This window comes from Macaca thibetana, chromosome 4 (assembly GCF_024542745.1).
Source record: "Macaca thibetana thibetana isolate TM-01 chromosome 4, ASM2454274v1, whole genome shotgun sequence".
Lineage (NCBI taxonomy): Eukaryota > Metazoa > Chordata > Mammalia > Primates > Cercopithecidae > Macaca > Macaca thibetana.
This window is the reverse complement of record NC_065581.1, coordinates 50,236,884-50,260,002: the sequence shown is the minus strand read 5'-3', so window position 1 is coordinate 50,260,002 and position 23,119 is coordinate 50,236,884. Positions and strand designations below refer to the sequence as shown.

Here is a 23,119-nt window from a genome sequence, read left to right as displayed (position 1 = left end):
AGAAAAGTATTTAGGCAATATATAAGTAAGCACAACAAACGTCTGATATTTCAGAGGATTATAAGAGGTAATGTTTTAGTGCTTAAGAGAAGATTAAGCACTAAACAGTGACTCTGACTCTTCTAATTCTCTTCTAATTCTGGCTTCTAAACTAATTTGTCTAAATTTATTTGCTATTCTGAAGCTTAGTATGGAAATTGACATAGAAAGTATGCAGCAGTTGCTGTTTAATCATGTTGCTGTTTATAGTTACAATATCTATCACTTGTTTCTTTGGGTTTTTGTTTTTTATCAAATATTTTAGGATCCTTACAATAATATTGTCCGTACTGCAATAGAAGCAATGGCAGCAGTATTTGGAGGGACTCAGTCTTTGCACACAAATTCTTTTGATGAAGCTTTGGGTTTGCCAACTGTGAAAAGTGCTCGAATTGCCAGGAACACACAAATTATCATTCAAGAAGAATCTGGAATTCCCAAAGTGGCTGATCCTTGGGGAGGTTCCTACATGATGGAATCTCTCACAAATGATGTTTACGATGCTGCTTTAAAGGTGAGTTTTTCCACTTTGCAACTTTGTTTTCAGAATTTGCAGATTTGTAAAGATTTATAGATGTTAAAACTTATAAGTCAAGATTTATAGATTTTAAGTTTATAAATCAAATCACTTACAAATTTATATAATAATTTAAACAATGTTTGCAAAAAAAGAAATTCAGATTTAATTTTATAGTTTTCAAAACTGAATCCATTTAAAAATACATTTGTATTAAAGTATTTTATTAAAAGAATTGAAAAGATAGCTAGTAGTTAAAAGCTCATAGAAAGAACAGCAATTTTTGATCTTCCACTTTTTTTTTCCTGCTTCCTGGAGTAAGATACATACTTCTTTGCTTATTTTTATTTTTATCTGCATAGTTTATAATCACATGTATACTGTTTCTTCTAATTTTATCAACTGTAGACATTACACATGAGACCTTAGACACTATTGCTTTCCTAGTAGAGTAGTTTAGATTTTGGCTGATTCATACCCCTACTTTGCCTCCTCCCTTAGTACTGATATAATTATATCTCAATATAATCCTTTCTGAAATCTTCTAATGTTCTCATTTGATTTAAATTGTCTTTTCTCTATTTCTGCTCACTATTGCTGTTGTTTCACTCCTCTTTGCCATTATAGTAGGAATATATTTTCATTTCTCCTCTGTTGAATTCTGAATCTTGAATCCCATGTCTATCTCTTGGTTATTTGGAAGTACATCTCATAGAAACCTGCTAAAAATGGTGCATGGGAGATAAATTATTTGAAGCTTTGCCTGTTTGAGAATGTCTTTATTCTGTTTTTATACTTGATTGATAATCTGACTAAGCTTGACATTATTTCCATTCAGGAAATTCATAAGCAAGTTTGTAAGCGTTGATCTGTTTTTTATTCTATATTTTTATTCTGGCTTTCAATATTTCTGATCAGAAATTTGATGCCATTCTTATTCAGGATCTTTCTTTTTCAAAGTATTGGGACCTCGTCTTTACTTTTTGTGTTGATGTATAACTTGGTGTATTTTTTCCTACATGGTACTGAACCTTTATTGGGTCTTTTTCATCTCACTTTTTAAAAAAATATATTTTTATAGCTCTAGGAAATTTTCCTGTATTATTTCTTTGACAGTTTTTTTCTTGCCATTTTCATATGGTTTCTCTTTCTAGAACTCCTAGTCATAAGCTATGGACCTCCTTAAATAATATCCTGATGTTCTTATCTTTTTTTTTTTTTTTCTTTTTTGAGACAGAGTCTCGCTCTGTCACCAGGCTAGAGTGCAGTGGCACGATCTCAGTTTACTGCAACTTCTGACTCCCTAGTTCAAGCGTTTCTCCTGCCTCAGCCTCCCGAGTAGCTGGGATTACAGGTACACGCCACCACACCCAGCTAATTTTTGTATTTTTAATAGAGACGGGGGAGTTCACCATGTTGGTCAGGCTGGTCTCAAACTCCTGACCTTGTGATCTGCCCACCTCGGCCTCCCAAAGAGCTGGGATTACAGGCGTGAGCCACTGCTCCCTGCCTGTTCTTATCTTTTCTATAGTATATCTGTTTGCCTTTTTGTTCTGTGTTCTTAAAGATTTGTCAACTTTATGTTTCTACTTATTTTTACATTCATGTATTTTTAATTCGTAGAGCTCATTTTTGTTTTCTAATTTCCCCCTTATAATTAATGTCATCTTCATTTGTTGCATTAGTGCAGAATCCCTTTTTATTCTGAATTCATGATATTTTCTGAAGTTTTCTTTTGCGTCCTGTATTGTCTCTGCTTTCTCTCTGTGCTTTTTGTTATTAGCCTTTAGTTAGAGTACAGGCTTTTATTTTGGTAAGACATCTTACCCTTACTTCTCTCTGTATTTGGTGTTTGATAGTTCATTGCATCTTGAGTTCATTTGCTGTAGACAGTAAACGTTGGTTCTCCTGACAGAATGAGAGAGGGGTGGTTGCAGACTCTGAAATTGTCTTCTTCTTTTTTAGCTTCTCATTTTACACTTACGTAGAATCCAATTACGTAGAATCTTGAATTCATCAGGGAAAAGCGGGTTGAACTTGATCCTTTCTGCTAAGCCATATATCATTCCACTGTCTGCTTTCTGCTTTCATATAGAAGCTATGATTGAAAGTTTAAATGTTTCCTGATTTCATTAAAGATGAGGTTACATTGTTTCTCTGCAGCTCAAATAAAAAGTAAATTACATTTTAAAATATATTTTTCTTAGAGACTTTATGTAATTATGAAAACTTTAGGTACCTAAAAATAAAGATTAGAGAATTGATGTGGCTTTAATTTTCTCCCAAGACTTAAGAGGTTTTGTGTTTTTTGGAATATACTTGTTAGTTGTCTTTTCAAGTAACTATAAACACACAAATTCTAATTAATGTCTTTGGTGTTTATTTAATTATGTTCTTATGAAACATCAAAATTTAGTTTATAATTTTATTAATATTAGTAATTATGTAACACTCATAACAAATTTGTATAGTTTATACACATTTTTAATATTCTCTTTTAGTTTTGTTAATGTTTTTCTTTTTAGCTCATTAATGAAATTGAAGAAATGGGTGGAATGGCCAAAGCTGTAGCTGAGGGAATACCTAAACTTCGAATTGAAGAATGTGCTGCCCGAAGACAAGCTAGAATAGATTCTGGTAAGATAAAGTGAGAAAGTTCATATATGAAATCCAGCATTTGAAAAGAAATTCATTTCTATTTGAAGATAACATGTATGGTTACTAAAACAAAAATAATGAAAAATGGAACTTGGGTAAATTTTTTCTCATATACTTTATCTATGTTTGTATTTTCGCATACATGGATGCACACAGGCAAGCATATGTACAAAGTGTGTGTGGATGTCTACCCATTGTATATATGTACTTGTTTGTGAATAGATGTCATTAACATTTTGAAGATGACACTGTTGATGATCAGTGTTCTCTGCATTGGAGTATTCATTCATTCAATGAATACTTTTTTAGTTTATTTTGTTTGAGGCACTTGCTATGTCTGGGCATACAACAGTGAACAGGACAGACATGACCTCTATGCACACAAATCTTACATTCTAGTAAAAGAGAGGGAAATGATCAAGCAAATAAAGAATTATAGATCATGATAAGTGCTATGAAGGAAATATGAAGGAGTATAACCAGTGGTAGGGGTTGCGGGAAGTTTTATATAAGAGTAATAATCTGGTAGTTTGAGGTAAAATATATTCTTTATCATGTAAGGAAGTATCTTTGTCATTTTGATTTACTACTTATAGAAGCGTTCTTTTTTTTGTTTAAAAGTGATTGGCTGAATTCAAAAAAAATATTAGAAAAGCTACTGGGTATTCATTCTCTACCTTATAAATCTTAGATGGCAACTTCTCTGATTGTTATTTTGAAGTGATAGAAGATTTATTAGAAACTGTGAGAAAGTGTGTATTAATAGTTTGGTAGAATAATGAAAGTCCTTCCTTACAGAGATTCTGACATATACCTCTACTTTCCTCCCACACCCCCTTCTCAGATTGGGATTTGCTGATCTATGTCGAAGTTTCATTAAGACTTAAGAATACTACTTAGAGATATTAAATTTATAAGAAAAATACGTCATACCCAGAGCATTACAATTAGGTAATTATTTGGGAATAAAATTTTTCTTTGGGAAATTACCAGGTTCTGAAGTCATCGTTGGAGTAAATAAGTACCAGTTGGAAAAAGAAGACGCCGTAGAAGTTCTGGCAATTGATAATACTTCAGTGCGAAACAGGCAGATTGAGAAACTTCAGAAGGTATTAATAGCTTTTTTTTTTTTTTTTTTTTTTTTTTTTTTTTAGTATTTTCTGTGTTCTGGGCACTGGCTAGGCTCTGAAATTGTTGTGCTTAAATTAATCCTTAAAACAGCATGAGGTGGGTATTAATTTCCATCATTTCAAATGTAAGGGAACTAAAGATAAGGCTTTGAGAAACTTGCTCAGGATAAATAATTAGACAACCCGGACTCAGTCTTAGTCTGTTGATACCAAAAACTTGTTTTAAACCATGATATCTACCTCTGTGAAACTTCTAAGTTGTTATTAAAAACCACACTACAATAATACCTTCCATAATTTATAGATTAAAACAAAGGCTTAGATAATTATGTAACTTACTCAAAGTTAAAAACAGAATAAAGTTTAGAGTTAGTATATGAATTCAGGGCTTCTTATTATGATTTCTTTCACCAGAATGGTAGCATCTGATACTACTGTTAAATAATTACTTGCTTTTTGATTTTTAAAATTCAACTATATTTGTTAGTGCTTTAGTAAGGTACAGTATATAATAACTTTTATTTATTTTGATTGAAACTAGAGTACTGTATTCCCTCCTTATTTTGTCACTGAGTTGATCCAAAGCATATGAAATACTAAAATAGGTAAATCAAATTCATTGTCACTGTTGTAACCTATATATTTTTGTTGTGTGAAGCTACTTTGGCCTCTTAATCTTTGGCATTTGTAATTACTGCTGTTTCCAGGGTAGGAGGCTTAAAAATTTAATGGCTTTTCTTTGTTCACTTTTCCTGAGATTGTTTAATGCATGACTTTTTTTTAGTTCAATCTATAAAAATCTAATAGTATTTATTGTATTTGGAAAACCCCTTTCTTCTCTCTTATACTTTAGGTTCTTATTAACTTTATATCTTCATAGCCTGAGGGATTTCATTTATCGTAAATAATGATAAACCTTATTTTGGGCAACAGAGAGGAATTCATTAATGACAATATAGGAATAATAGTTTTCCTATATTATATATAAATAACATTTATTGAGCACTTACTATGTACCACATACTATACTAAATGCTTTTCTGGAATTGTTGTTTTTGTGTATTATTTTATTTAACAGGTAATTACTATTTTTATTTCCATTTACAGATGAGGGAACTAATGATTGGAGAGTCTCATTTAGTTACTCAAGTTTATAGTATAAGTGAGAAAGCTGGGATTTGAATATAGGCTTTTTTTTTTTTGAGACAGAGTCTCGCTCTGTCACCCAGGCTGGAGTGCAGTGGCCGGATCTCAGCTCACTACAAGCTCTGCCTCCCAGGTTTACGCCATTCTCCTGCCTCAGCCTCCCAAATAGCTGGGACTACAGGCGCCCGCCACCTCGCCCGGCTAGTTTTTTGTATTTTTAGTAGAGACGGGGTTTCACCGTGTTAGCCAGGCTGGTCTCGATCTCCTGACCTCGTGATCCGCCCGTCTCGGCCTCCCAAAGTGCTGGGATTACAGGCTTGAGCCACCGTGCCCGGCCTGAATGCAGGCTTTTTGACTCTAGTGCCAGTTTAGGATAAATGGATATTCTGATGTAACTTTTTCCTAGTTTTGAACCTTCTTAGGACCATGACCAAATCAAAGTTCTTCTATTATAAAAATTGACTTTCATAGCTAGAATCAGATATTTTTAGAGCAAAATATATTTCTGCTTCAATACTCTGAGCTCTCTTCAGTAATGAACTCCAGTTTATATCGTCTTATGCTTTCCTCTTACCCATGGGTTTTAACCGTATTTTACCTGTGGTGGTAATTTTTTAAAAAACGTGAACTACCTCAACAGTAATTTTGTATTAAATTATTTTTTTTAATCCTTAGTCCCAATTAATTTTAGCATGTGTTTTCACTCCCTGAATTTTAGTAATCTGTTGTTGAGATAATTATAGCAAACTACCTAATCTAAGGACGACTAGTTTTCTAGTAAACCAGAAAAGGTATACTTCTCAGGTCTTTGCTCAAATGTCACCTTATCTAAGAAGCTTACAGTGATCCAATATCTACAATGGCACCCTACTACCCTGTGCCAAATCACTTCATTATTTTCTCGATTTACTTTATTTTTCTCTTAAATTGTATGTGTTTATTGTTTCTGTCTCCAATGAAAGATAAAGGAAAATGGGCATTTTTTTTTTTTTTTTTTTTTGAGATGGAGTCTCTCTCTGTTGCCCAGGCTGGAGTGCAGTGGCCTGATCTTGGCTCACCACAACCTTCACCTCCCTAGTTCAAGCAATTCTCCTGCCTCAGCTTCCCAAGTAGCTGGGACTACAAGCATGAGCCATCATGCCCGGCTAATTTTTGTATTTTTAGTAGAGACGGGGTTTTAACTATGTTGGCTGGGCTGGTCTCGAACTCCTGACCTCATGATCCACCCACCTCGGCCTCCCAGAGTGCTGGGATTACAGGCATGAGTCACCGTGCCCAGCCAAAAATGAGCATTTTTATAGAGAATTTGGGGTTAAGTTTTTTCTTGCCCTAAATATAGTTGGACCTCCATATCTATGGGTTCCACATCTATGGATTTAACCAATAATGAATTGAAGATATTTCAGAAAAAAAGAATGGATGCATCTGTACTCAATGTGTACAGACTTTTTTTCTTGTTATTTCCTAAACCATACAGTATAACAACTATTTATGTAGTACTTACATTGTATTAGGAATTATAAATAATCTAGAGATGATTTAAAGTATACAAGAAAATGTACATAGGTTATATGTCAATACTACATCATTTTGTATAAGGGCCTTGAACATCCCTGAATTTTGGTGTCTGTGGATAGCGTGGGCAGTGGGTCATGAAACCAATTGCCCAAAGATATTGAGGGATGACTGTATAAATTTTCTATACCACCTCTGCTTATATATACTATATAATATTCGTGGCAGCTTTAGCAGTATCATATTTTAGACTGTCTTACAGGTGGTACAATTTGTAAAAAAAATGGATTTATGCAACTTTATTTTGACAAATTGTTGGCAGAGCAGAGTTAGGACCCAGGGAAAACATTTTTTACTATGTTTTTCATTGTGTATCTTAGTCTCTCTTTCTCTCTTGAGATTATTTTTAAATAAAAGTACAGCAATATACATACATATTATTATTAATATATTGTTATTTATCTAAAGGAAACTTAAAATATAACTAAAATATTCTCCAAGTTCATATTTTTTTTCTCTTGTCACTACTCATCTTTAGTGTTCCTTCAAAATACTTCATATGAAAGACCTACTTGTTTTCAATGTCTTGCTACTTTAGAAAAGCCTAAGTAACATGTGCTGCTTGGGAAGGTCAGCACTATTATTGCCCTGCATGTTTCTGATTTGTTGGGGTTATACCAAATGTAATATTATTTTAGGAAATCCTGAGTAAATGAATGAATTGAATGAATAAAATTCCTAGGTTATATATTATTCTGTTCATTTTTTTCCTCTTATATTTGGAGTTAGGATTATGGAAAAAAATGCCACGTGGTATGCATCAGAGTCTAATCTCTTGATCTCTGTTTTATTCTCTCTTCATGTAAATTGTCCCTTTCCTTGACTTTTTCCATAGATCAAATCCAGCAGGGATCAAGCTTTGGCTGAACGTTGTCTTGCTGCACTAACCGAATGTGCTGCTAGCGGAGATGGAAATATCCTGGCTCTTGCAGTAGATGCATCTCGTGCAAGGTAGAGATATATAAGTTGGAGGTTTCCAAAGACTAAAAGTTGGCCGGTTTAGCTTTCCAGAGTATACTTAAATGAAAGGTTGACCCTATAAACCATGCGAGCCCAAAAGAAAATAATGGCATCCATAATAAATTTAATTCTTATCATTTTAAAATCCTCTGTATTTAAAACATTCACATATTTTGAGTGAAATGTATTAATAAATGTATATTTTACTGTGGCTGAGGAATTTTGAAACTACTGAAATGAATCCATTTCACTGATTCACAGGTTGAAATGTGTTGGACTCTCAAGTATATCACTAGGTTTATGCCTATTACCTTGATATTTTACCAGTTAAAATGGCTCTGGGGTGGGGAGGGGAACATTAATCGGAGAATTAATAGGAAAAACTTGTCATCCCATTGCTTTTGAATTAGTTTTAACCATGAAGCAACCAGAAGAGTAACCAACTTCCCCACACTCTCATCCCAGTCCTTCTTCCCTTGTTACTAGAACCACATGTTCTTTTAGGAGTAGAATACTTGTTAATTGTTACTAGTCTTCTATCTCCTGTTGACATTTTGGTCTATTGCATTTGATTTTCTACTGTAATATAATTGCTCTTACTAAGTTCACTAGCGAATGCTCTTTGTATGATATTGTGGATAATTTTTAGTCCATATCTTGAATTCTCTACAGTATTTAACATTATTGACCACTTCTTCCTTCTTGAAACTTTTTGCCATTTGTAACCCTTAACATGCTCCTTTGTCTGCTAACTTTTGTCATCCTGCATTTTTAAAAGGCTAAGTAAAAAACAGAATCTAATCTCATGTTGTATCTGCTTCTGTGTTACCATAGACGTGATATTTGGCAAAGTGAAGTTTTTTGTATTTACTACCCAATAGAATTGTTGTGAAGACATTAAAGCATTAAAAATAGTTCCTGAAACAGAATATGGCACTTAATGTGTTAATTGTTATTATTTTTCTATTTGTTGTTGTTTTAAAATTATCTCATTATATATATCAATATATAAATAAATTCATTATATTAAGAACCAGAAGGGGCCTGAAATATTATCCTTCTTGTAAGCTAGCAAGTTATCCTGTTTAGTGGGGTGCTGGTTGATGATATGAGATCCCTGGATCAGAACCTAATGACAGTTTGTTACTACAGTATTAATAGCCATAACATCAGCAGGTTTGGGCTAGTTCCTTTGATGCCCAATTGATGTGAGTGATGTGAAAAGGGCTGCTAGGTGATACCTCTTGTACAGTGTATTGGGTTACTTTCAAGGAGAGGAACCCTGAGCTTAGGGATTCTGAATCTTTTGTAATGGGTAATAAGCATGGCCCCCATTGTTCTAGAGGGAGACGTTATTATATTGGACAGAAAGCAAACCTACCCTTTGCTCTGGGGGTAGCTAATATTCCTGTCTTCTAAGGCAATTCACTATACAGACATCTTCGAAAACATAGTCCAGAATAAAGAGCCATCAGTGCTTTGCTCCACAGGATATGAAGAAATGCAAGTGACCCACGGAAAATTTTTCTCCCAATATATGGCAACATCATTAAATAGATTACTTTTGCTTTTAAGTGTTTATTTCTTAATATAATGAACTTTTAAAAAAATATGTTGCTTTAACTGGTTAAGGTATAGTATAAATAGTATGTGTTGTTTTTTTCTACTACTGATTTCATAAAAGAAATTAGATGACTTTTTTTATTATTATACGTTAAGTTCCAGGGTACATGTGCACAACGTGCAGGTTTGTTACATATGTATACATGTGCCATGTTGGTGTGCTGCACCCATTAACTCATCATTTACATTAGATGACTTTTATTAAAGGCCTTTGACGGTTGCCCATTCCTTTTAGATTAAAACCTAATCTTTCGATAGTCTGCAAGATATGCTAGATGTGACTCTTGCCCATTTCTCTGACCTCATCTTATACCACTTTCCTCAATATGCTGTGTTCCTAATGCCCTTCTTTCTATTTTTAGAACATAAAACATATTTTCCTACATCTCAGAGCCTTTGCTTTTAGTGCTTCCTTTTTCAAACACTCTTACTCTTTTATGTTCCCTTGGGATCCCCTTTTTTATAATTTATATCTTAGTTCAAAAGTCATATCTTCACATCTTCAATAACTTTAAAATAGTTCTTCCAGACACCCCATTCCATCTTTGCCTGGTTTAGTGTCTTTATAGTACTTATTGCCTTATGAAATTATCTTACTAATTTATTAATTTAGTTGTTTATCATGTGCATCCTCTGACTAGATGTTACAGATGTTAATGTCTATAAGAACAAGCACTTTTTCTTTGGTCTCGTTTATTACTGTATTGCTCTAGTAGATATAGAGATATAGTAATATCTGGCACATATTAGGCACACAGCTGATGTTGGATGAATTAGTGAACAAATGGATGGAATATGCTAAAAGATTTACTTCTTATCAAAAAATATTTATGGGAGTGTTTCTCTTTATCCATTTGTGTTTAGTGGTGAATTATTCAGCAACCGTCAGATACTTGTCTATATATATAATTTTTAGGTCATTCAGTCATTTCTTGATTGACAAATGTTGAAAAGATAATTGGATGCATAAAGGCATCCAGAATAAATTTTTCACAAGTACTTTCAGAAGAGACGCTTTCATAATACATTAAAAACATTCTTATTTTACATTTTTACAGTCTATTGTTAATAAACAGTCTTAGGTAATAAAATATGTTTAATTATATTGAATATTATGGTAAGTAGATATCTTTATCACGAAATAATGAAGTTAATGGAACCACCATTTCATGTTTCAGATGTACAGTGGGAGAAATCACAGATGCTCTGAAAAAGGTATTTGGTGAACATAAAGCAAATGATCGAATGGTGAGTGGAGCATATCGCCAGGAATTTGGAGAAAGTAAAGAGATAACATCTGCTATCAAGAGGTAATATGTAAGGTTTCTTAGGCCAGAATTTCATCTTTTCTGTTAATAGAATCCCCTTGAATCTACTGGGAGCTTAATTTCCTTACATACAACTGAGAAAATTTTTGAATTTTAAAATAATAAATAGCAAATTAAATGTTAATTATATTATCTATATTATATAGACTATATAACATAATTAATAGAGTATATAATTTATTCATTACATATAATATATAATTAGAAATATACATGATATATATTATATCTGTACTATCATTATTTTAATATGTACATGATAATGTTTATTTTATTTTATTTTTTATTTTTTAATTTTTTTAATTATTATTATACTTTAAGTTCTAGGGTGCATGTGCACACTGTGCAGGTTTGTAACATATGTATACAAGTGCCATGTTGGTGTGCTGCACCCATTTACATTAGGTATATCTCCTAATGCTATTCTTCCCCCCTCCCTCCTTCCCCCTCCCCACAACAGGCCCCGGTGTGTGATGTTCCCCTTCCTGTGTCCAAGTAATCTCATTGTTCAATTCCCACCTATGAGAACATGCGGTGTTTGGTATTCTGTTCTTGTGTCCATGTCCCTACAAAGGACACGAACTCATCCTTTTTTATAGCTGCATAGTATTCCATGGTGTATATGTGCCACATTTTCTTAATCCAGTCTGTCACTGATGGACATTTGGGTTGATTCCAAGTCTTTGCTATTGTGAATAGTGCTGCAATAAACATACGTGTGCATGTGTCTTTATAGCAGCATGATTTATAATCCTTTGTGTATATACCCAGTAATGGGATGGCTGGGTCAAATGGTATTTCTAGTTCTAGGTCCTTGAGGAATCGCCACACTGTTTTCCACAATGGTTGAACTAGTTTACAGCCCCACCAACAGTGTAAAAGTGTTCCTATTTCTCCACATCCTCTCCAGCACCTGTTGTTTCCTGATTTTTTTAATGATCGCCATTCTAACTGGTGTGAGATGATATCTCATTGTGGTTTTGATTTGCATTTCTCTGATGGCGAGTGATGAGCATTTTTTCATGTGTCTGTTGGCTGCATGAATGTCTTCTTTTGAGAAGTGTCTGTTCATATCCTTTGCCCACTTTTTGATGGGGTTGTTTGTTTTTATTTAATAATAAATATTAAATATTGAAACTAATAATATTAGTTTTCATATAATTAATACTATTTTGAACTTTCACTATGGTCCCCTTCAGGAGTTTCTCATGTCAAACAGATGTTTAACTAACAATGATACTGCTTCATATCCTCCAGGTATTTATATTTCAATCTGCTTACTCTGGTAGAGTTTCATATTTTTTGAATTTGTTTACATTATTTATTGCTTAAATAATTATAAAATCTTGATTTTCGTAATTGAAAGTAAACATTTAGTTGGCATCTATGCATACATTACAATCAGTATTTATTGAACTGATAATAACTTATACTTCCACAGCATGACTTGGAAATATATATTAATGTGATCATATCTCTCAAATGTAAAAACTAGCTTTTTGATGATTGGTCTTTCCAACCTCTGTAACAAGTTTCCTATTAAAAACTGAATTTCAATACTTGTACACTAGGTAAATATCAAAACAGCCAAGGTAAAAGTCATCAAAGTGGAACTTTTTTTCTTTTAACAAAGATAAGTGCTTTTTTGTGTTGGAAGTAAATTTGTCGATGGAGCAAGCAAGCATTTTGATTATTTAGCATTATAAGAAACCATATTGCTCTTAGCTTGGGAGAGTTCACACTTATGAAGGGTAGATGAGATATGGACAATTCAAAGCATCTAGTCTGTCACATATATGTATAAATGACTATGAAGTCACTTTTTCGCTTATATTTAAATCTTTCTGCATGTTGTACTCTGTACACTGGCTCATGAAGGTGGGAGGTTGTCATTTTTTGTCTTACTTCACCATGATGTTCTCAGCGCTATGTGCTTACAGTCTGTGCCATCTTTCAGATTTTCCTCTAAGGGGGAGATGGCTTTAATGGAGCTTTCAATGTAAATAGATACATTAACAAAATATGGATGGGAGCAGGGAGAGCATCAGGAAGAATAGCTAGTGGATGCTGACCTTAATACCTAGGTGATGGGGTGATCTATGCAACTGTTCGCCATGGCACATGTTTAACTGTGTAACAAACCTGCACATGTACCCCTGAATGTAAAATAAAAATTGGAAATCAAACAAATAGAACAACAACAAAAAAAACCCAAAATATAAGTAAACAAATTAAGTATTTTTAAATAAACTTGAAAGATTTGCTGTAAATAAATTAGTTTTTATATCTCACCTTTGGAAAATTAATATCTAACTACTGATATATTTTTAAATGTTTTTTAGGGTTCATAAATTCATGGAACGTGAAGGTCGCAGACCTCGTCTTCTTGTAGCAAAAATGGGACAAGATGGCCATGACAGAGGAGCAAAAGTTATAGCTACAGGATTTGCTGATCTTGGTTTTGATGTGGACATAGGCCCTCTTTTCCAGGTACTAAAAACTGTTGGGGGGAATTTCAAAAGTATGTACTAGTCACTTACATTTAGAAATAGTAGTAAAATGATGACAGACCAAGACATTGAGCAAATTAACACACCTCCTGGTAACTGGTATGCAGCCACTGACTTGGCAAATGCCTTTCTCTCCATTCCTGCCTATACGGCCCACCAGAAGCAATTTGCCTTCAGCTGGCAAGGCCAGCAATATACCTTTACTGTCCTACTGCAGGGGTTTATTAACTCTCCGGCTTTGTCATAATCTTATTCAGAGAGATCTTGATCACTTTTCACCTCTGCAAGATACCACACTGGTCCATTAATTGATGACATTATGCTGATTAAATCCAATGAGCAAGAAGTAGCAAACACACCAGACTTATTGGTGAGACATTTGCTTGCCAGAGGATGGGAAATAAATCTGACTAAAATTCAGGGACCTTCTACCTCAGTAAGATTTCTAGGGGTCCAGTGGTGTGGGGCCTGTTGAGATACTCCTTCTAAGGTGAAGGATGAATTGCTGAATTTGTCCCCTACTAAAACCAAGAAAGAGGAACAACGCCTAGTGAGCCTATTTGGATTTTTGGAGGCAACACATTCCTCATTTGGGTGTGTTACTCTGGCCTGTTTATCGAGTGACCCGAAAGGCTGCCACTTTTGAGTGGGGTCCAGAATAGGAGAAGGCTCTGCAACAGGTCCAGGCTGCTGTGCAAGCTGCTCTGCCACTTGGGCCATATGACCCAGCAGATCCAAGGGTGCTTCAGGTGTCAGTGGCAGATAGCAATGATGTTTGGAGCCTTTGGCAGGCCTCCATAGGTGAATCACAACAGAGTCCTCTAGGATTTTGGAGCAAGGCCCTGCCATCTTCTGCAGATACCTACTCTCCTTTTGCGAGACAGTTCTTGGCCTGTTGCTGGGCTTTGGTGGAAACTGAACGTTTGGCTATGGGTCATCAAGTCACCATACAGCCAGAACTGCCTATCATGAACTGGGTGCTTTCTGACCCATCTAACCATAAAGTGGGTCATGCACAGCAGTATTCCATCATCAAATGGAAGTAGTATATATGTGATTGGGCTTGAGCAGATCCTGAAGGCACAAGTAAATTACATGAGAAAGTGGCTCAAATACCCATGGTCTCCACTCCTGCCACCCTGCCTTCTCTCCCCCAGCTTTTATATATATATATATATATATATATATATAAGGGGGAGTTTATTAAGTGTTAACTCACATGATCACAAGGTCCCACAATAGGTCTTTTGCAGGCTGAGGAGCAAGGAGAGCCAGTCCGAGTTCCCGAACTGAAGTACTTGGAAGTCTGATGTTCGAGGGCAAGAAGCATCCACCACGGGAGAAAGATGTAGGCTTGGAAGCTAGGCCAGTCTCTCTTTTCACATTTTTTTGCCAGCTTATATTCTAGCCGTGCTGGCAGCTCATTAGATGGTGGCCACCCAGATTAAGGGTGGGTCTAGCCCCTTCCTAGCCCACTGACTCAAATGTTAATCTCCCTTGACATCACCCTCACAGACACACTCAGGGTCAATACTTTGTATCCTTCAACCAAGTTGACACTCAGTATTAACCATAACACATATAGTCCAATTAATTATGATAGAAATAAAAATAAAATATAATTATCAGACTTTTAAAAGTGTCAATTCAGAACTAAAACTGATTATGCCTGGAACTATGAAGATTACTTTCAAAGATCTTATTGTACTCTTTATGGAGATTTGACTAATATTTTGTGGGAAAGATAGCCCACATGGGATTGGTGAAAAGTGTTTTGAAAAGGAAATCAAATAGCAATATAAGCTCAATTCATAAGTAAAGTTATTTTTGTTTATTTTTGTTTTTGTTTTTTAGCTCTCTACTAATATGTTACTTAGTCACAGAATATTAGACTTAGACAGGAAAATAATTTGCTGGAGATAAATTACACTGATATTTTCCATAGAATGATAATACAAAAAAAATTTGTCTAAAAAGTACATTGTAATAATTTTATATGAAAAGCCTTATCTAATACATATTTATTAAACATCTACCAGATGCTAGGCTCTGAGTTGAGTAGGATACAATTTTGTCCTCTAGGAGGTTACAATCTCCTAACAAAGAGAGATTTACTTACTTGTAATTACATCAGAGCATGAAAATTACTGTAACTAAAATATGGACAAGGAGGGCACCTCACTTGTTACAAGAAACCCAGAAACTTATGTTTGTTGATCCTTGAAACTTTTGTTTGATTCAGAAGCACAGTGCCATTCGCTTTCTAGTAAAAATCACTCTCTGAAGTCGATGGAAAAGAGCTGCAACTAGATGCAAGGAGTCCGGTGAAGAAAAAAAATGAGAAACAGTGAGGACCTTAACTAGAGCAATGTCAGGATCTCAAGAGAAACCAAATCTCAGCTAGGATTTTGAAGAAAATTTAATGGAGGGACTACTTACAGATATATAGGCAGGATTGATAGAACCACTAAGGAATAGCGAGGCCTCCAGGAATTAAATTTTTAAGAATTTCAAAAGACACTTGTTTTTCATGGTGTGAAATGGTGTCTTATTTGTTTAAGTTCCTTATAGATTCTAGAGATTAGACCTTTTACTATTGCTTGAAACCAAAGGTAATAAGTACTAAAAACTCATCACTCCCTATACTTACTGTGTTTTATTATTATCTGCTCTTTAGGTTATTTCCATCTGCTTTATCTATATGGTAGAGATACTGTGTAATTGTGTGACTATTGTGCATCTTTTCTGCTTTGCATTTAGTAATGTCATGTTAATAGGGTGAAATTGGCTGTGGTTGGAATATTCACAACATAAACTAAAAATTAGGGATTGAGTTATTGCTTTCAGAAAATTTGATGAAAAATGTAGATAATCAGAACAAAGTTCTCTGAGGGAAATAATAATATAATGATGAATATTAAATTTAAAAGTTTCTGATACCTGTAGGCATTACATTAGGAAGACCTCCCCCAACATTTGAGGAAACATTCGTTTAGTATTCAAAAAAAATTATTATTATTATTTTTAACTTTTATTTTAAGTTCAGGGGTACATGTTTAGGTTTGTTATATAGGTAAACTTGTGTCATTAAGCCTAGTACCCATTAGTTATTTTTCCTGCTCCTCTCCCTCCTCCTGCTCCTCTAACCTCTGATAGGCTCCAGTGTGTGTTGTTTCCCTCTTTGCCTTCTTTGTGTCCATGTGTCCTCATCATTTAGCTCCCACTTATAAGCAAGAACATGTGGTATTTGGTTTTTCTGTCCCTGTGTTAGTTTGCAGAGGATAATGGCTTCCAGCTTTATCCATGTTCCTGCAAAGGACACAATCTCATTCTTTTTTTCTGGCTGCATAGTATTCTTTAGTGTGTATATATCACATTTTCTTTATCCAGTCTATCATTGATGGGCATTTAGCTTGATTCCATGTCTTTGCTGTGGTGAATAGTGCTACAATGAACATACATGTGAATGTGTATTTTTTTTTTTTTTTTGAGAGTCTCACTCTTTCGTCCATGCTGGGGTGTAGTGATATGATCTTGGCTCACTGAAACCTCCACCTCCTGGGTTCAAGCGAGTCTTCTGCCTCAGTCATACGAGTAGCTGGGACTACAGGCACGTGCCACTGTACCTGGCTAATTTTTGTATTTTTAGTAGAGATAGGTTTCACCATGTTGGCCAGGCTGGTCTCAAACTCTTGACCTCAAGTGATCCACCCGCCTCTGCCTCCCAAAGTGCTGGAATTACAGGCCTGAGCCACCGTGCCCGGCTGCATGCATGTGTTTTTATAATGAAAAGATTTCTATTCGTTTGGGTATATGTACGGTAATGGGATTGCTGGGTTGGGAGGTATTTCTGTTTTTAGGTCTGTGCGGAATCACCACACTGTCATCTACAATGCTTGAACTAATTTACACTCTCATTAATAGTGTATAAACGTTCCTTTTTCTCCACAACCTTGCTAGCATCTGTTATTTTTGACTTTTTAATAATAGCCATTCTGACTGGTGTGAAATGGTGTCTCACTGGGGTTTTTATTTGCAGTTCTCTAACAATCAGTGATTTTGAGCTTTTTTTAAAATATGATTGTTGGCCATATGTATGTCTTTTTTGAAAAGTGTCTGTTCATGTCTTTTGCTCACTTTTTAATGGTTTTTTTTTTGTAAATTTGTTTAAATTTTTTATAGATGCAGATATTAGACCTTTGTCAGATTCACAGTTTGCAAAAATTTTCTCCCGTTCTGTAGGTTTTCTGTTTACTCTGTTGACAGTATCCTTTTTAGTGCAGATGCTTTTTAGGTTAATTAGATCTCATTTGTCAATTTTTGCTTTTGTTGTAATTGCTTTTGGCATCTTCATCATGAAGTCTTTGCCTATTAGTATGTTCTGAATGGTATTGCCTAGATAGTCTTCCAGGGTTTTTATAGTCATTATCTAGTAATAAACAATGATTTATCTTTACTTTCTGACTGTTTAGACTCCTCGTGAAGTGGCCCAGCAGGCCGTGGATGCAGATGTGCATGCTGTGGGCGTAAGCACCCTTGCTGCTGGTCATAAAACCCTAGTTCCTGAACTCATCAAAGAACTTAACTCCCTTGGACGGCCAGATATTCTTGTCATGTGTGGAGGGGTGATACCGCCTCAGGTATTTTTCATCTCTATTTTTCTAGTACTGTGATGGGAATCCTGAGTAATGATAGCTTATATGTGGTTCTAAAGATAATATGTTCCTAAATCTACAACAAATTTATTTCCTGTTGATTTCACTAAATAAATTCTAGAAGGTCTAAAAGTGGACAGTGTTGTTTTATATTCACGTTATATTGCAATTCATTATGTATAATTTAACTTAACACTTTACAAACCTTCAGTGAGAGAACTACCTCCTTACAAACCAATAACCTGTGCCAGATGTCTACCTTCATTCTCAATAAACAGTTATGGAGAAAGAAAAGGATAAAAGTAATAAAACTCTTAAGTGGAGTAGAGAACAGTGGTAGTAAATACACAGTGAATATATCAAATCCTAGCCAGACATATAGTGAGTATTCCTTGTCCTGGGGGGTGGGATGAGTCCTTTAGTTTGCTTGCTTCCATTTAGAAGGAGCTACCTTGTCCTTTTCCTCCAGGATGGTCCCATCCCTAAATGTTATCTTACCTCAGAGCTGTATCATTTACATGGTCCTATAAAACCCTTTATTATTTAAGCTAATTTGATTAGGGTATGGTATTTCGGGAGCCAAAAATATCCTATTGCAGACATAAATAGGATCAGCTTGTCTTGAAAATTGTAGGCTGAATGGGGAGGAGGTGACTACATGAACAAAACTGTGAGTCCTCTTAGGAAAGGAGAAATAGATGTTACCTACAATGATATCAGTTAATTTATTAGTGAGGTAGGGAGACACTTTCCACATATGACATTCCTGGCCAGTTAAAATAGTTATTTAAGTTACAAATAGGTTCTATTTCCAATCCAGTTCTCAATTATATCAAGATTTTCTTTTTTATTGAGTGGAAAAAATGTCAAGTTAGAAGAACTGTATATGAGGCCACTGTAAGTAAATGACTCATAGATGCTACAAAGGCCCCATTGCTATAGCAGGAATCCATCAGTGAAGTGTGACCTTGTTTCCAGCTCTACGGCTTTTTTTTTCTCCATTAAAGCTCAGAATATAGAATAATGCATTAATATACTACTCGTGAAAGGAGAAAATTCATATGAATAAGGTTGTGAGATTCATAATAAAGTGGGGCTAGTGAACAAACTACATATTTATTTTCTTTCCAACAGCACATTATTTAATATGATATAATCAACACAAAATTCTTTTTGTTAATATACTTTCCCATTATATTCATAAAATAGGTCATTATTTGAGAAAATAAAGGGTAGTTATTCTTTATTGCAGTCTGTCTGCAGGACACTTCTATCAGTGTTGCAGTTTTAGAGTCTGTGATACCTAGGCATGATATTAAAATGTAAGGACCAAAATAATTAGCCAGTAGAAAACATTTGAATTGGAATTCATGTTGAGAAAAAAAATGTAGGCCTATTATATAAGTGAGCTGACATTTTCAAGAATTGTATTTCAAATAAGTTGTATTAATTCTCTGGATATTTAAATTACTTAGAACATCTTTAAGTGTTTTCCATGTGATTTTTCCCATGAATTTAACAACTGAGGATAAGGACCATTTTCTGTATTATACTTTTGTGTGAATATGGGTATCCCATATTATATAATTATAGCAGTTAACACCCTTATTTTCTCACTATTTGGTTGAAGTGAATATGTAAAATGTTGCTATTATTCAATTAAAGGTCACTTAGTTTTAAATTAGAAGGCACTAATATCTAGTGGCTAATCAAACAGATACAGCCTCTGCCATGTGGAGCTTACTGTTTCTGCTGTCTGATTAAATGAATAAATGTGGTCTGTCCTCACCGGTATGTTACTACAATCAGGATTTTCTAACTCTCTTAGCGGCAGTTGCCTCCAAGTTTTTTTCAGCAGCTTGAGCAGACTCACGATGCCTGCTTCCATCCTGAAGCAAGTACTATGCTATCCCTGGCCCAGCTAAGTGGAGGACACTCAAACATATATTTTTATTTGGAAATAATTTCAAACTAACAGATAAGTTGCAAAAATAAAAATAGTACAAAAAATGTCTGTATACCCTTTACCCAGATTCACTGACTGTGAACATTTTACCCTCTCACAAAGGTATATTTTACAAGGCTTACGTAAGAAAGAGTTAGGTAAGTCATATACCCTTTTTGCAGTTGCAACATTTTGCATTTCTCTTCCAGTTGAATCCTCCATTCTAAATCCATAACTCAGATGTCAGGACAAATGTACTTGGGATTTTTAGGAAGGAGAGAAGTATATGACCTATTAATCTGACAATCTCCAATTTAGAGATGATGATTATTACACATTTCATTCAGTTCCTTTATGAGCTCTTAAACTCTGTAGCATCTGCTCAAGAACAATGACATGTTTTGAGCACTTTTATGTGTCACATACTGGGTAAAGAGATTGGACATGATCTCAGCTCTCAGAATTTCACAGACTAGAAGGAGACAAGTTCAATGAGATGTGTTAAGTTCTATTGCAACATTATAGTATTATAAGAATACAGTTATATAATAGAGACAGAAAAGTAGTAGTTGGGGAGTAATTAGCATGACCATATAATTTATCATCCAAATATGATCACTTGAGAGTAGAAATGGGTGCTCTTAAAAAGGGTGCTGCAACAATAAACTGTCCTGTCATATATGATCACTCATCAGACTGTCCTGTCATATATGATCACTCTACTGGATAAGGATCAGGTTCTTATAGCACATCGTAACCGCAATCGATATTGTAGCTACAAATGTTCAGATGTTAAAACAGCCTAAATCCTGCAGGGTTATTTGTGCCCTTGCTATCTTTTCACTCATACTTTGACTGTTACAATAAACTAAAAATGGTGGGTGCGGTGGCTCACGCCTGTAATCCCAGCACTTTGGGAGGCCGAGGCGGGCGGATCATGAGGTCAGGTGATCGAGACCATCCTGGCTAACGTGGTGAAACCCCGTCTCTACTAAAAATACAAAAAATTAGCCGGGTGTGGTGGTGGGTGCCTGTAGTCCCAACTACTCGGGAGGCTGAGGCAGGAGAATGGCGTGAACCCGGGAGGCGGAGCTTGCAGTGAGCCGAGATCCCGCCACTGAACTCCAGCCTGGGCGACAGAGTGAGACTCCGTCTCAAAAAATAAAAAAAATTAAAAAAATAAATAAATAAAATAAAATAAAAAACAACAGCAACAGAGAATGAAAAAAAAGGGCTTATTTTCATTTGTAGGAAATCTATCAGGTGTCCAAATTCAAAGTGCCACCATTCACTAACTGCAGACAGAATACCTAGGAGAAAATAGTTTTTTAGGCTCAAACTTATCATATGATACTAAATTTAACACAAATAATGACAAGTAGTGAAAATTTAGGTGAGAGAAAATTATGACTTAAGGCTCAGAAGTTCTCAGGATATCCAGCTTCCCACCACAAACAACACATAGAGGTATTTAGAAAATGGGTGGAGTGTTTTGTTTTTTAAATAATGTGGCCCGGAAGACTGGTGCTGAGAGCTATTAGTAGCACTCCCAATCAAGGAAGAATTTTTTAGACCCACATGCCAATAGTATACCAGTTGAGAAGGTTTTGGGTATTTGAGGGACAAAGAAGAAAGGATAGTGTTTTATTTCCTTGAAAATGGAAATAGTGTCTCTTATTAATTAAACAAATTCTTTCGACAGGATTATGAATTTCTGTTTGAAGTTGGTGTTTCCAATGTATTTGGTCCTGGGACTCGAATTCCAAAGGCTGCCGTTCAAGTGCTTGATGATATTGAGAAGTGTTTGGAAAAGAAGCAGCAATCTGTATAATTTCCTCTTTTTGTTTTAGCTTTTTTCTAAAATATTATTTTAGTTATGATCAAAGAAGAGAGTAAAGGTATGTCTTCAATTTAATTTTAATACCTGATTTGTACTTTCCTTGAAAGCTTTACTTTAAAATACCTTCCTTATAAGCCTGGCGTCATGCTATACGTATGTACATACAGTTTCACTTCAAAAATTAAAAAATAAAATCTCTAAAACCTCTCTATAACAATACTTTATCAAGAACTCTAGACAAAGGTATTATTTTAAAAAATCATGGTGATGTATTTATTAGAGTGTTTCTTATAAATCTGTTTACTTTTTATATTGAGAATTAAACTATACCCAAAAAACTCTGACTAGTCCCATTTGTCAGTTTAGCATTACATGTCTTGAGCACCAGAAAATAAAATCCATATATTAATAAACACCTATCTTGAAAAACTAGTGGAGTGTATTTACATGGAGAAAGAGATTTTGGGTGGAGTCCTCAGCCAAATTCTACCAGAATCACCTTGATAAAAGAAGTATTGAAATCAAGCACAGCAGGTTGGAATATGGGGAATTTGACATCATATTTCTTCAAGTCTGATTTTACTTTCTTCCTGAGCATGACCATTTGACCTTGTTATTTCTGGGCTTTGCTCAAGACCCAGGAGAGTAGATGTTTATGAACATTCCTTTAAATGAAAGTGCCTAGGTTATAGTTATGGCTTTGTCTGGAGTGGTGATGTCAACTGTGAGTGTAGGTCTGATACAGAAAGAATTCAACTTTCCAGATCTAAAAAGATGCTACCTTGCATAGATTTGCTCATTAAACATAAATTGCAAAAATAAAAATATCACAGAGAACACCTGTACTTTGCTTATTGAAAGATTTGCTCACTAAAGAAGGAAAGTTGTCATTTACCTGTGTAACAAATCTGTGCATCCTGCACATGTTCCCCAGAATGTAAAATAAAAATAAAAATTTTTTAAATAAAAAAGGAAAGTTGTCCTTTATTGTTAACATGATACAGTACATGAATATAAAATAAATAATTATCTTTTGTAATAAATTTCTGTTGTGTTAGATCAGAGAGCAATCTTTTGAAAAGTATAGATATATTACTGTAGAAGTTACAAACTCATTGTAATACAATGTATTTAATTTTTAGAATAAGATCATCTGAATGGTATTGTCATGATTATTGTTCCCATTTTACAGA

At 34.7% G+C, this 23,119-nt stretch overlaps 1 protein-coding gene across 2 annotated transcripts in view; it reads left to right on the top strand.

Moving 5' to 3' along the window:
• MMUT (methylmalonyl-CoA mutase) overlaps window positions 1-22,751 on the top strand; it is a 35,997-nt gene extending 13,246 nt beyond the window's left edge. For both annotated transcript variants that reach the window (XM_050786162.1, XM_050786163.1), the window contains exons 6-13: window positions 305-553; window positions 3,082-3,193; window positions 4,208-4,323; window positions 7,901-8,016; window positions 10,827-10,958; window positions 13,319-13,466; window positions 17,959-18,126; window positions 21,789-22,751. In XM_050786162.1, the coding sequence (XP_050642119.1) occupies window positions 305-553; window positions 3,082-3,193; window positions 4,208-4,323; window positions 7,901-8,016; window positions 10,827-10,958; window positions 13,319-13,466; window positions 17,959-18,126; window positions 21,789-21,917 (1,170 nt within the window). In that variant the 3' untranslated portion in view covers window positions 21,918-22,751. The remainder of the gene's footprint in view (window positions 1-304; window positions 554-3,081; window positions 3,194-4,207; window positions 4,324-7,900; window positions 8,017-10,826; window positions 10,959-13,318; window positions 13,467-17,958; window positions 18,127-21,788) is intronic.
• The last annotated feature ends 368 nt before the right edge of the window (window positions 22,752-23,119 follow it).